Source organism: Musa acuminata, chromosome BXJ3-9 (assembly GCF_036884655.1).
Source record: "Musa acuminata AAA Group cultivar baxijiao chromosome BXJ3-9, Cavendish_Baxijiao_AAA, whole genome shotgun sequence".
NCBI classification, from domain to species: Eukaryota; Viridiplantae; Streptophyta; class Magnoliopsida; order Zingiberales; family Musaceae; genus Musa; species Musa acuminata.
In genome coordinates this window covers 1,191,449-1,205,921 of record NC_088357.1, presented here as the reverse complement: position 1 = coordinate 1,205,921, position 14,473 = coordinate 1,191,449, and the positions used below count along the sequence as shown (strand labels likewise).

Sequence of the window (14,473 nt, the reverse complement as noted above, 5' to 3'; positions counted from 1 at the left end):
ATCGATCAAAATGAATCAACTTCTTTAAAAACAATTTTAGATAATTATCAAAATTAAATTATTTTTAAAGTAAGACCTCGATATAATTCTTTCTAGACTTTTATTTCTAAAAAATAATTTAAATGAGACTTCCAACATTGTTATGGTAATTTTGAGAAATATAAAATTAATTTATTTTTATAATTAAGATGAAAACATATTTCCTGGATTTTTATTTTTTAGAAATAAAAAAAAGTGAATTTTATGCACTGAACCAACCATGGAAAAACTTGTTTTGGTAATTTCACCGATACTTCGAACGATGGGGTTAAACACCAAAATGATTAAGGATACGGCGGTAATTTCACCGAGTAATAGAAGGAGACACACACAGCATACGTTCCCCATCCCTTCAATGCCTTCACAAGGGAGACGAAACCAAACAGAGATCGAAGTCGAAGACGAAGAATAAGAAGAAAGGTGGTGGATGCGGGCCGAGCCTCCCTCTCCGCCACCTTTTCTAGGTCTCTCCCTGGATCCCGCCGCCGCGTCGTGATCTCTTCCGGCCTCGACGCCGTGGACGGCATCAACCGGTACGAAGCCATCGTCCTCCCTTTCTTGGACTCCGATGTTTGTTTTCATGTCTATACATGGTGAGTCGACGGGTTGGATTTCGGGTTCCGTTCTTGATGGGTTGGCGGCCACCTTGGCTCATGGTTTTGCGCCATCGGGGCTCGTGGGGCGTAAGGTGGTGGATGGAGGCTGGCGAATCGGATTGCGGAGGAAGTCTATGGGCATCTGGTTAGAGGTGGTGGGTGTCAACTTGGATGGTGACTTGGGATGTTTTTCTGGAAATCCAAGTGACTGATGTATTCAGAAAGTATTAATTTGTGACTTGTGTGCTGAGGAAGTTTGTATTGTGAGGAAAAGGACTCCTTCTTGGGTTAATTGTGGATTTTGTTGGTCGTCACCCTGATAAATTTCTGTTAGGGGCGTTTACCGTTAATCTTGCTCGGATGGATGATGGTAATGCCATTCGTTGACTAGTACTTGTTCTGTAATGCGAGTTAGAATGATATTTGACTCAAGAGTTCAGGTGTCAACAGGATGCGAACATCCTTGTGGTGGGCAAATCAGTTTCAAAGAGCTCGTTTATCCTTAGTTCAAAATTTTTATTATTTTTCTGCTTAATTTGAACCTTGCGACTGAATAGTACCTTCATAGTCCTTTTTTTTTTCGATTAGCTGATGATAGTATGAGCAGGCAAGCCAACATTGATTCGCTTTGGACTGCCCTCTGAATGTACAACTTCCTAGTTCTGTCTCCATGCACATTGGTCTTCCAAAGACTGTATCATCCACAACCTGTTTCTGGCTACTGATAACTTCTGAGATTTTATGGGAAACTTATTTGCACTTATCCACCTATTCACCGAAGTCCCCATTTGATCTCCTTGATTGCATCTAAAACCTAGGCTTGATAGTTACAATAATGTACTAGGTGTATTTGAATGAGGAATGATTCAACAGTTTACTCCTCAAATTGATTTAAGTAAAATAATTCTGAATAAGGCTCGTTAAGAGTTGTTTACATAATTGATTGTCACTCCTATTTTTCAAATCACCTTTGTTTCCATTTGGTACATACCATTCATCATAGAGTGATGCACGTTACACCAAATTACTTGCCCCATACTTTAGCTCCAGTGTCAATTTTTTCCTTAAAATTCAATTTGTTGCTAAATGCCTTGTATCAAGAATTTTAATTTCGTGGCATGGCGGTATCTTGCTATGCTTCTGGTTGTTAGCCTTGACATGCTTTGATGGTGGCCCATATCAATTGGTCTGAGAATATATGACTTGAGCTTTTTGTTGTTGTTCTAGTCAAATCCTGGATTTTTCTCAATATCAATCAACCGAACTGTGACACATGGTAGAGTTAGCTCTTTCCAAAAAGATGCAAGGCTTCACTCCAAAAGTCTTTTTCCTTTAGCTTGATTGAGTTTCAGCCCCCATAGAACCCAACATCTTTCTAGAGAAAAATCCCAGGAAACATCCCAAGAATTACGATAGATATTCGTGTACTTTTCATTTAAAATGGAGTATAGTTTGAACCTGAACTCAGAGCCTTCAAGACTGACGAAACTTACCATAGCGGAGTTCTTATTGACAATTCCTTGATCACATCTCTTATTGACAGATCTCCAAAACCTCTTATCCTCTAGAATATGGATCTTGTGGTGCTCAGAACTGAGACTTTGTCCTGGACAGTGGCAAGCTAGTTTGGAACTCAATTCTATTAATCTTTGATGGAAAGGAGATCAAAGATGGAGTTCAATGATGACAGGTGTCTTTTGGTTGGATGACAACTTACTCAGCTGGTTAGTAAGTCTGATTCAATGTGGTTGGGGTTGGTAAGAGTTTGACAACTAGATAGATGTTAAAGTTGCTCCTTTGTTTAGCGGAATTGAATTTAAGCCACTATGCTTCATCGAAAACTGAGAAACTTTATCGGATAGACCTTCATGATAGTTAGTCTAATATATTACTACTTTCCAGTCTATTAATTAGGTAGGCCTTCTTAGCTGAAACTATTTCTACATCAGTACTCATGCGATCTCTGTGCTGTAAATTTCATTATTCATTTATTGTGCATTGTTATAGTGTTTAACAAGTATTTTATTTCGTATTAATTATTTTTTCCATTGTTAGCAGTGATCGGTCATGGTTAGCTTAAGGAGAAGAAGATATTTGGGGCTCTGTTCTGGTAATACTTTCTGTTTGATGTGAAAAGTTTTCATTGCATGGATGACGCAAAGGAACTTTTCCCCTTTAGGTTCCATAATTTGGAATTGATGAGTCAGTTTCTGTTGGTTGGACCTTGATTTTTAGCTGTTTTTCATTCATGATATCCTTAATTTCTGTTTGTGGTGAAAGATATCTGTCCTATTTGATCCACTTGCATTTTGGATTTTCTGATCTTTTTTGAGAAACTGATATTTTATTTTATGATCTTTTAAGCTTCTAATTGTTGTGACTGGAAAACAGTTATATTGGTTAATGAGGGAAGTTTTGTTATCTTAAGTAATAATTGAAGACTTAAAACATAGTCAACTACATTTTTAATGGACATGGTTGGATTTTTATTTTATGTTCTCAGCATTCTTGCTTTGGATTATCTGCTAGTGGAACTATTTCATTTTGATAATTGAATGAGCTTTAGCATGTATTGAGCTTGTCATTTTAGTGAAAAGCTCGAAGATGATATTGCAGGAAAAAGTTCCTTCCCTGTTGTGCTTCCTAAGCTGATTGAAAATGGAAATGCTGTGGATAATTCTAATCAACATGTCAAGCCAGTCAGTGTGCATCCCATGCCTTCACCTGAGTCAAGCCTTCAAAAGCTGGTATAGATCGAACTTATAATCCTGGGTTTCATTTTTCACTTTTTCCAGTATATCTCTGCTTAATGTTCTGCATGAAACATTTGTGTTGTCATTTGTACATGTATGATGGCTTAATCTGACCACTGACTGAAAGGTTATACATTCTTAAGCTATTTTCTTAGACATATAAGACAAATTAAGCTCTGCTTTCATGATGTGAATTTCCTTTATGGCCATGCTTTACCAATTAGCATCATTATGTTGCATGTTTTTTTTTATATACTTTTTGAATCACATTGAAGATTACTTATTTTCCTTTTACATGTGAAAGTTGCAACATTATGGCATCGTGTTGTTATTTTCCTAGAGAAATTTATTTTTAAAAAATAGTTTTCTTTTATTGTAGTAATCTACTTAACGACGATCTCATGATTACTTAACCTGAACGAACTCCTTGGTGATTTTTCAGCTCCTTAGTTGTTTAGGACCGATGTTACCTTGACTGAAGTTATTTTGTAAGTTGAAGGCCCATTTTTGACATAAGTTGACAAAATTTGAAACTTGACATAAAGATTCCTAAAATATGCAGTTCTTTTACATTATAAGCCTTATAGTAGTAACTTTTATTTTCAAAGTTTCTGCTTGTAGGCATCTTAATTATAGTTTGCCTTAACAATTGCAAGCTCTTACTTTGTTTAATTTGGCATCTGATATGTAGAAATATTATCACAATCACAAATATAAAGAGTAAATAAATACGAGAATATGGAAGATGCTATTCTAGATGAACGTGAGGTAATATGATCCAACAATTTTATGAAATTTACTAGTACTCATAACATTTAAGGACGAAGATTAATGTATCTTACCAAATATTGTTGTAGAGTGGCTGGCAAGTTGGACAGTTGTATGATGCCTAATCTCTTGAGAGAGTTTACTAGTTCATTGGAGGAGACGGGAGCTAACTCTCCAAGGCAGGAGACCTAAAAGACAAACACAGAAGGGCATCACAGTTTCCTTTGGTGGCTCTCCGTGAATGTGCAAATTAGGTAGGAAAGTTGTTTTTTTGGAAATTAGGTCAGCAAATTGATGTAGGCCAAGTTCCTTGATACCGATATAATGTAGGACAAGCGCATGAAAGGGCTTTTTAGAAAGAAGAAAATATTTGAGAATGGGAAAGAAAGAGAGAGAGGAGCGAAAGATAGTCACAGATTCACTCTTCTTCCTAGGCATAATAACCAGTGTCCTGCCCTCACATAAGATATGCTTCATGCATGGATGATGACATCAAACCATGTCATTTTCAAACCATTTGGTCTACTTTCATAGGCCTTTAAGCACGAGAAGAAAAGGAAAACTAAAGAAGAGAATGGTAACTAAATAAGCTTTACAGCTCTTCCTATCTGACTTTGATTGTGTGTTTGATAAGCAGTTATGAAATGTATAACATAGCTGATAGCTCTACTTGCAACTAATATTTATCAGAGTTTGTTTTATTTTATGGATCATGAAAGAATAATCAATTAAAAATTTACGTGCATATAGACAAAAGAACTTTTCCAAGATGTCTTGATAAATGATGCTTTGGATACGACTCATGTCTTGTTGACCATAATTTACAACAACAACAATAAATCTGTAAAGTCCCAACTATTTGGGGTAGGCTATCGGATCTTTTGTTGTCATTGAGTTCTATAAAAAAATTCATATTCTTAGTTAAATTAAACGTATTTAATTTCTTGTTTTTAGTTTCCAATAATGAGGTCTCCATTTGGCTTTTCTCATACCGTTAATATTAATAGTTTACTTCTGGTCTCCTTAGCACATTTCTGTACCATTTTAAATAGGTCTTCCTCATTAAATCCTCTATTGAAACTACACATTCATTCACGAATAAAAATATGTTTTTTTCTATGTTTTCAAATAACTTTAGACATCCACCTCAGTATTTTCATTAAGCCGACCTATAAAGCATCGTTGGTCTAACAATGACCTTATAGGATTTTTGTACTTGATGATCACACAATTTTTACTTTATAAATAATATCTTAATCTATCTCTTCATCTTAATTGATTCAAGATACCTAACACATGAAAAGATTGCCCTTTCTAGAACAGCTATCTCATACATTGTTGCTAGCAAATGCCACTATTTTTAGTTTTACTGTTCAAAGGCCAGCTATCATTATCAAACTAATAGCCACAGGTTGAAGTGGTTTGCTGCAACTGCAAAATCTCCACCAGATGTATGTTATATATATGTCCTTATTTCAGATCATAAATCCAAATATTGTCAACGAAAAGCTAAGGACAATTTTATGGAAAAGATACATTTTCTTGGTGTTGTCTTTCGTTTAGTACTGTAGTTCTCATTGGAGTAACTTATTGTCTTAGCTTGCTATGAGCCTATGACATATGCTGCTTATTCCATTCACAAAGTCATGCATGTGTGGATGTGAATACAAGGATCAATGAATTATGCCAGAAAATGTATGTGTTTTTTAATTTGTTTTTGCAATGAAACATGCTGGAGAGCGTATGGACTTCCAAAAGGATGGTTATTTGGTTTTGATTTGCTTCCTAAGTTGGTGCATTATGCCCCATGAATTTTTCACTTACTACCATAATTAAATTTTAACTGGGTACCTTTTTTTCCTTTAAAAATGTGAACATTTTTCTACACCAAATACTTTAGAGGAAAGTTGGTCTTTAAAAGGTGACCTAGGTAAAAAGTGGTTGTTCTACTGATTGATGTGCTTTCTTAGTTTCTTCAAACCAATAGGCCTTTTTTCTGGTATTCACATGGTTCAACTTCAGTAGCTTATTACTGTCAAATCTTTTTCTCGAGAGCTACTATAATTTTATTAACATTTTTCTGTCAAATCCTTTGCTGAATTTCTCCATGCATATCATGTTGTTTCACAGGTAAAAGAATCTATATGTCCTGGATCCTCGAGTACATTTGGCTCAAGCACGATAAAGGAGGAGCCAAACAATAATTTTCCTGGTTTGTTATAAGTATACAATTGATGTTGTGGGAATTGAAACCTTTATATATTGATATCACTGAATCTGGGACATTCTTGTGTATAAATTTTCTTGCATAATGGTGAATTTGTTTTAAATTTTTTGCTTGAAAGACAAAATAAGTGACTAACAGTCAGAAACATTTGATTAGACAAATAATATACTTTTCAGTTGAAATGCAATATAATTCATTTAACTAATTTATCCTAAATTCTTGTTGTGTGAAACATGACTGATTTTTTGTTACTTTCATGTACAAGAAGAAAATTTCAAATTGTTTCTTTTACAAAACAATTTTATATAAGAAAATGGCAAATTCCATTTTATTTCTTAGGCAGAAGTTTCCATGTGCTGTTATTAATGGGGATTGGATGCTTAAAAGAATCAGAAAAAATGATTTCTTGGAGAAACAAATTAGAAGAGAAAGCACAAATATTTTTTTGTATTTCAGATTTAATAAACTTGCCATACCTGTTGAAACAATCAAACAAAAATATAAAAAGTTGAGAGCTTCTTTCTGATAGCATGAATATATCAAACTCTTGCAAAAGGTGTGTGTGTGTGTGTGTATAAGGGATCAAATCCCTTGACCTGTGGGAAAACTGTCCTAGATACTAAAAATCCAACCATTTAGTTGGTGCATGATAATTTTTTTGTTTCAAGCTATTCTTATGAGTGTTCATCTAAGTTATATGCCATCTCATTGCTTCCATTTGCAGGCAAACGCAGAAAACGACATAGGAGAAAGCACTATGAAGATCAGGAACCATGCATTATGACAGGTGTCTATTTCAAAAATATGAAATGGCAAGCAGCAATAAAAGTTGACAAGAAACAAATTCACTTAGGGACCGTTGGATCTCAGGAAGAAGCTGCTCGATTGTATGACAGGTATAGGCTATTAGATTCGGTTACCTGATATTATAGTTCTGTTGCTGAGGAAGAAACTCTTAACTCAAATTTAAATCATGAGCCCTGGGGCGTTGCATTTTGTGAACTTGGTTTGATACTTGTTTTTTTATATGAATGTATATTTAAATACTTTTGGGATACTTAAGGACAATTTATGATTAACTTTAGGAAGGACTTTGTTCTCTTGGATGGCTGTCCCCTTTTGATGTTGGACGTGATACATATTGTGTACTGAGCATCAAAATGATTGTTCATTTAATTAACGTGAATATCTTCTCCTTTCATCACAAGTATTATTGATACTTTTAATATATATATATATATATATATATATATATATATATATATATATATGTATATATAGTTAAATTTTCTTCCTTGATGAGTTATTGATGCTCATTAGTTACTTGTTATAGGATGTATAGGACACATCCTCATAACCTCTAATTCTTTGAATAATATCGTGTTTTGGTGTACATAAAATATAAATCGTTGGCATTAATTTGACTGTTGTATATATGCCATATCTTATTAAGCATTTTTAAGACCTGTGGTATTGGCATCCATATCATCTTTTACCATTATCCCATATTGCTATTCATAATTTATAGGTGATATACATCTCACAGATGCAGCTTGTACAAATTATTTCAATTGAATTTTCTCTACTGATTATGATCGACTCTATTTGAAATGACTTAATTGTTTGGATAGAAAAGTATTCACAATATCTCATGCCTAGATATTGATTGCATGGCCATAAGAGTTACTGTGTTTTTCTAGGTAGGACTCAATTATTTCCTGCTTATTCTTTTTCTCAAGTATTCATCTTTACCTGCAGAGCAGCTTTTATGTGTGGGAGAGAACCAAATTTTCAGCTCTCAGAGGAGGAGAAACAAGAGCTAAGACAGTACAACTGGGATGAGTTCTTGGAAAAGACGCGCAGTGCAATCAATGACAAAAGTAAAAATGAAGCTATTTTCTATTGATTGTATCCCATGCTTAACTAAGAATCATACAGAACTAGTGATGGTTGGTTTTTTTTACAGAGCACCAGCGAAAGCTTACTGTAGGGAGGCGAAAGAAGTCAGAGACTCACATGCCAAATAGCAACTGGGAACACGAGGGAGGCACCCCTGTTTCATCCATGTCAGATGATGATGAAGATGTTGATGCCAATACATGTGTCCTGTAAATATTGAGATCCAAGGAATCCAAAATACAAGCTCTCATACTTTTAATATTGAGGCTATTTAATGCGTATGTATATATATAGGATTATAGCTTAGTTTTATTTCTTAATAATTTTCTTTGCATAAAGGCCCTTATTTTTCTTGGCAAGGGAAGTTGCCAATTTCTGGTCGATGTAAGGTGCTATTGTTTACCTTTAATTAACATAAACAGCTTCTCCCCTGCTGTTTCCCTCAGAAGTTAATCTCAAGTTTATTGACTACATTACTGCCTTCATTAAGTGTAAGTAGATTGTCAGAACATGGGATGTATGCTCATAAATTGGATCTTTAAAGATAAGTAGCTTGAATTGACTTGCCTTATTTGCACAGACTTTGTTCATTTGTGACTTGTGTTCATCTATCGATTGTTTGATTATTCATTTGTTTTTCTTTAGCTTTTATTTTTTTACAGATTTTGAAGAAAAAGATGAGCTTAAAGTTGTCAGATTTGCATGATTCAACCAACCAGTCTCGGATATGCTGCAGTATTAGGCTGAGACAGCACTGTAAGTTCTATTCTGAATCAGCTTTTGCTGCAGAATTAGTCCCATAAAGTAGTATTATTGGCTTACATTATTAATAAATTGCTGATGCTGAAGATTGTTATATAATAATTTAGTTTATATTGGTCATTTAGAGTCGGTGATCAATCCAATTGGCTCTTATGAAAATTCTTATCTGTTCCTTGCTCGTTATAGGGTGGTAGGTCTTACTAGTTGACTTAGTTCTTAACACCTTAGTGTGTGGAGTTGCAAGAAAGTCAACTCCACGAGGATCAAATCTGAAGCGAGTCTTGTTTATAATGAACCTGAATCGGAAAAACTCGGATTGATGTGGCATATTACAAACTCGACTGTAAGAGACTATGAAGAAATCAATGTCATATTGCAAACTTCACTTATAATTCGCTTCATTTTTGAAAAATGTCATATCAATATCTTCTTCCTCTTAAGTATAATGAGTCAAACCCCTCTGTTCAAGACTCCGCCTTCGTTTAACGCATGCAATCAACGCTTCACACAACTACGCCACTTGAGCCACATCTATCCATACATGTAGCTTTCGGAACGAGGAAAGGGCGGCGGTCGCACTGTAGCCGTATTGCCGCAGCACGCACATTGAATCGTGACCGTCCACGTCATCGCGAACAAGGAGGTATCCATCAGACGGCCGAGGACAGCCGGCCACATGGCATAAATAACGCTGGTATGATCGTCTTCGAACAAACCTAATATCGGATCTTTCTATCTCGGCGGAGGACGGGAGAAGGGTTCGCCTCTTCTCCCGCTCCTCTCGTCAAAGGGGGTTTCTCGGAACCGATCGGAGAAATCCCTGCCAAAGTGGAAGGATCGCAGATCAAAGGAGGCATCTCAGAAAGCCAGTGCTCTTGTGTTCCGATGGGTTCTCGGCTCGCTATGATGCCCATATTGGTTTCTTTCTCTCTCTAGCTTTCATCTCGAATGATTTCTTTTCCTTCTTTTTTTTTACTCTTTTTATTGTTTTAGAACGAGCATTTGGTTCTTTTTTATTGTCACACAAAGTTTTCCTTTCGAAAATTATTAAGGGTTTTATGTAGATAAGAAAATTTTGTCTTTGTGGGAATCAATTTTCATCTTCTGATAGTGAAAATGGAAATCATTATGCCTATTATTAAATATGAACATCCAATTAAGACCCGATACTAAAGAAAAAACAATATTTCCATGAGTAGTAGTATTTTGTTTGTATTCATTTCAAATTATGTCCTCTCTCTAACCCTATTAGAAATTTGATGAGTCAAAATGGAGAAGAGACCCAGCGGACGATGAAGGCTGATTTGACACTGAATGTTCATTTGACCGTATCAACTTTACAGATTTCTAGGTTGGGAACTGGTGTTGCCATGATGGTTTCATTCATTTAGAATTGGACTTGAAATGATGCGACGGTGAAATCTGCAGCACCCTTGAAGTTTTGTCCTTTCGTATTATTCATACAGAAATGACAGCTTAGCAGCGGAAAAATTGAGTCCATGTCTCCCTTCAAATAAGATCGGGATTGTCATAACGAAACTTAATTCCAATGAATGCAGCAAAGCTTTCCAAAGTCACAATCATCTTTAAAAGCATGGAGAGATAGGAGTTCGGCTGTCTCTATGGAGGTACTTGTAATAATTTAATCTTATATCGGGAACAATAAGACTTAGATTAGTTTAAGCTTAAATTAGTCTATGGAAGTTTGATGGATACTATCATCAAAGATATTGTTCTTAAATAAAGTCGAAGAGTCAATAAAATGTTCACCTATAAATAGACGAAGCCTTCATTCCCAGTAGACAGCAACAGCATATTCCTAATCTTGACCGGTTCATAAATCTGGGCTACAATGTGGCTTGTGGCCAGTCCATAACACAAGCTACTAACCTCACATGCATCGCATGTGCACATTTATTTCTGCTCTTTCTAGGAGTAAAGAACCTCATGAGTACCTTGTGAGCTAGTCCATTCAATTCTCTTAACAACCCCACTTCCAGCAGACTTCCTGACAAGCTGCTGCCTTCTATACCTATATGCTGAAAGCAATGTCATGAAATCAGATTCTTCCAGTTGTGCAAAAATCTAACAATTCTAAGCCTAAATTTCCCATTTTGCATACAAAAACTCTTCTTAGGCTAAGAACAACCTATTTAATATAGACCACAAGGCTCCACCCTGAGGTATCGAACCTACAAGCTGTGTCATGGACATGAATGACATTATGTTTGCTACCCTGCATGTATCACTTCTTGATTTATCCTAGAAAACAGTAAGGAAATGTTAGGTAAGTGCTCATAATCAAGAGCAAAAACAATTTTGTCAGGAGTGAAAGCATTCTTCTCAATCAATAGGAGCATCATATAACTTATATTTCATTCGAATACAACGAGCACACAAACTTAGACTCAGAGGAAATGCCAAACTAACGACTGTGCAATGGATCTGGTAAAAAGTAAGGATTGTGCTCAGAACTTACAGAGTAGCCACCCAAAATTTATCATAAGCCCGACAGAAACAAAGAATCATTGGGATGCCACGCACACAACATAGTTTAGAATGGACCTATGTGGTCAGCAGCCATTGGTAGTGAGGATCTTGGTGATGCCTTGCCACACTGTTCGCTTGTATTGTTAAAAGGAAGCCACCTACTCATCCTTTTTGTTTCTTGATCTTGATGGCGATGGAGCGTGAATTCGCTGATTTATATCGTTCAAAGTCAAGTGCCCTTGAACTTGACATGGTCTTACGAGCGTAAAAGGATAGGCGACAGAGGTAGTCAACTTTGTTGGATAAACAAAGGTTGGTTTATCATCCTTCTTGTCTCTTGATCTCGATGATGGTGGAGCATGAATTCGCTGATTTATATCGTTCAAAGTCAAGTGCCCTTGAAGTTGACATGGTTTTATGAGGGTAAAAGGATAGGCAACAAACGTAGTCAACTTTGTTGGAGAATTGATGCAGGATTCTGTACCTGAAAGAACAGTAAGGAAATTGATTATAATGGCAGGGATGATCAAGCACAGAAAGAAAAACCTAGTGATTGAACACAAACCGAGTTCGTTAAGCAAACACGTACCTTTGGAAATCTTAGGAGTAGCAGCATTAGGCATTTCCAGCATGCGATTAGTCATTGCATCGGGTTCCATATTGCAGAAATCTAGAGAGAACAAAGGAGCAGTTGAAAGTATTACCAAGTAATTTCTGTCTATATATGTTGATAACAGCATTTGATTTCTGAAATATGGTATCCATTTTGTTGATTGTTAAAAACATATCGCAAAAAATGATCACATCAGCAAAACTCACAGGTTCTATACTGACCTGAAACATTTACTTGAGCAATGGATTTGGCATGATCATTTTTGCTGGAAGATCTGTCATGAAAGACAACCTCAGGTTATGGACTGAAAAAGGACAAAGCAGCAAAAACATCAAGCATAGAAAGAACAGACATTTCACTAGAGCTGCAGTACATCTCACTATCATTGAAGTACTCCAACCACTCATCCGATGACTGATCCAAGACTTCATTGCTAAACAGAAGCACATCATCTGAGATATATTTCTTAATGAGAATGACTAGGAACATATCCGCATCGGTTAAAGCTGAAATCCAAGGTAGACAAAAAGAGAAACCTGAACTGCAGATGGGATTATACTGTGAATCCTTTGGGCAACCATCGTCCACCATTGAATCCTCCTGAAACTCAATTGCAACCCAAGGAAGTAGATCCTTTAGTATGATCAGAACAAATTTCCAAGAACTAAAGTAATTAATATTGTTGAATTAATGACCTTAGAAATTGGCACTGGAGCCGACAGCTGCTCGTTGTCAGCTGTGGTACCATCGGCATCAGAAGTAAACTGTAAAATCCGACGCCTTTTGCCTCGGGATGCTTCTTGTCCTTCCTCCACAACCTTCTTTGCCTTATCTGATATAACCTTTCTATCGTCAAAATAGGACATTGAAACAGTCTAAGGGACAAGCAGAAGTTGAGAAGTGTACCTGATGTATGCATGACATCAAGGCCTAGATCTCTGCAATCTTTAATCGGAGTTTGATCTCCCAGCGTAGACAGCAAACTCTCGTCTTTTTGGTTATTATCACCCCACAGGCATTGGGGTAAACCTATGATTGTGAATTCCAGATCTCATAAGCACGAATATCAAACTTTTTTCCCCGAAAAAAATTCTGGAATAATAAAGATGACAACAAACCAAGCTGGGAGTCTCTCGGCAGGCAAAACCCTTCTTCTTGCCATCCCCACATATCACTGCGGCACATTCCGCACATAATTGACAGAAAATAAGCATCTCTAATCCTTGGAATCATAATTCAAGAGGGAAAGCAAGAAAAATATAAAGAGCAATCATGCAGTTCACATCCGAAGCGGATAGATGGGGTATCCGGTAAAACGTCAGAATCAAACCCAATAGGTGGCACTATTGAAAATTCAAACTTGGAAGGACAAATAGTCAAACGAGAAGCCGATTGAAATATGATACCTTTCCCCAATCAAGATAGGCATCGGGCAGAAATGTCCTCGCTGAACTAGCGAAAACATGGAGAGAACACTAAGATCAAGATCAAAGGCATGCAGATCGAATTAAAATCGGAAAAAAATCCCAAAAAGAGAGAGAAGAAAACAGATGATGGGGAACAATTCTAGTCAGCCACGAGTCATTCTGATGATTCTTCCCCCTTCAACATCACATCCAACACCGAATAATCCGAAAAATTACAGGAACGGAACTGACATGTTACTGCTGCTGACGCTGTAGCCACTGCTGCTCTGGAAATCCATACCTCCACGGAAGAGAGGTCAGAGCACACGAAGCTAAAGCGCAGAGAGCCGTTAAGCAGGGGAGAGGAAAGCAGTCGCCTCGCGAGCTTTTAAGCGGCCGCCCCAAAATCCAAGGGAAGAGAATAAAGAACGGGTCAGTGGTGAAGGTAAGCGAGTTGCTATTTATAGCGGTCGATCAGTTAATCAACGGCTAAGATTTACTAAATTATATTCTTCAAATAAAAAAAATTCACTATGGTAATCACTTACACGACAATATCTGCAATGATACAACTAAATTATTTCTGGATATATATATATATACATATATATGTATATATATGTATATATATACATATATATATATATATATATACATATATATACATATACATATACATATACATATACATACATATACATATACATACATATATATATATATACATATATATATATATGTATATATATACATATATATATATGTATATATATATATGTATATATATACATATATATACATATATATATATACATATATATATATGTATATATATATATATATGTATATATATATATGTATATATATGTATATATACATATATATATATACATATATATATATATATACATATATATATA

At 35.8% G+C, this 14,473-nt stretch overlaps 2 protein-coding genes across 4 annotated transcripts; one reads left to right on the top strand and one right to left on the bottom strand.

Moving 5' to 3' along the window:
- The first annotated feature begins 385 nt into the window (after positions 1 to 385).
- On the top strand, positions 386 to 8,730 carry LOC135649367 (ethylene-responsive transcription factor-like protein At4g13040). Of its 2 annotated transcripts, none has more exons than XM_065167643.1 (7): positions 386 to 572; positions 2,694 to 2,745; positions 3,252 to 3,382; positions 6,287 to 6,368; positions 7,108 to 7,279; positions 8,142 to 8,263; positions 8,350 to 8,730. In XM_065167643.1, exons 2-7 carry the CDS (start codon positions 2,703 to 2,705, stop codon positions 8,493 to 8,495), a joined length of 696 nt encoding a protein of 231 aa, XP_065023715.1. In that variant the 5' UTR covers positions 386 to 572; positions 2,694 to 2,702; the 3' UTR covers positions 8,496 to 8,730. The 2 variants fall into 2 exon arrangements, with proteins under 2 accessions (XP_065023715.1, XP_065023713.1); XM_065167641.1 differs by having other exon boundaries at positions 3,240 to 3,382.
- A 2,651-nt stretch (positions 8,731 to 11,381) lies between these two features.
- Positions 11,382 to 13,982, bottom strand: LOC135649203 (protein XRI1-like). 2 transcript variants are annotated; one of them, XM_065167381.1, is made up of 9 exons: positions 13,806 to 13,982; positions 13,266 to 13,321; positions 13,054 to 13,176; positions 12,843 to 12,979; positions 12,684 to 12,747; positions 12,500 to 12,599; positions 12,369 to 12,421; positions 12,124 to 12,204; positions 11,382 to 12,018 (listed from the first exon to the last, which is right to left on the bottom strand). In XM_065167381.1, exons 1-9 carry the CDS (start codon positions 13,850 to 13,852, stop codon positions 11,693 to 11,695), a joined length of 987 nt encoding a protein of 328 aa, XP_065023453.1. In that variant the 5' UTR covers positions 13,853 to 13,982; the 3' UTR covers positions 11,382 to 11,692. The 2 variants fall into 2 exon arrangements, with proteins under 2 accessions (XP_065023453.1, XP_065023455.1); XM_065167383.1 differs by having other exon boundaries at positions 12,521 to 12,599.
- Between the last annotated feature and the right edge of the window lie 491 nt (positions 13,983 to 14,473).

Bases quoted from the DNA above. Each gene is read 5' to 3' on its own strand.
- LOC135649367 (XM_065167641.1), top strand. From the start codon at position 2,703: ATGGTTAGCTTAAGGAGAAGAAGATATTTGGGGCTCTGTTCTG. The intron at 3,383-6,286 runs GTATAGATCGAA...GTTGTTTCACAG, and splicing joins AGTCAAGCCTTCAAAAGCTG to GTAAAAGAATCTATATGTCC. The intron at 6,369-7,107 runs GTTTGTTATAAG...TTCCATTTGCAG, and splicing joins GCCAAACAATAATTTTCCTG to GCAAACGCAGAAAACGACAT.
- LOC135649203 (XM_065167381.1), bottom strand. From the start codon at position 13,852: ATGGATTTCCAGAGCAGCAGTGGCTACAGCGTCAGCAGCAGTAACAT. The intron at 12,422-12,499 runs GTCTGTTCTTTC...CTTTCATGACAG, and splicing joins TACTGCAGCTCTAGTGAAAT to ATCTTCCAGCAAAAATGATC. The intron at 12,019-12,123 runs GTACGTGTTTGC...CTGTTCTTTCAG, and splicing joins TACTCCTAAGATTTCCAAAG to GTACAGAATCCTGCATCAAT.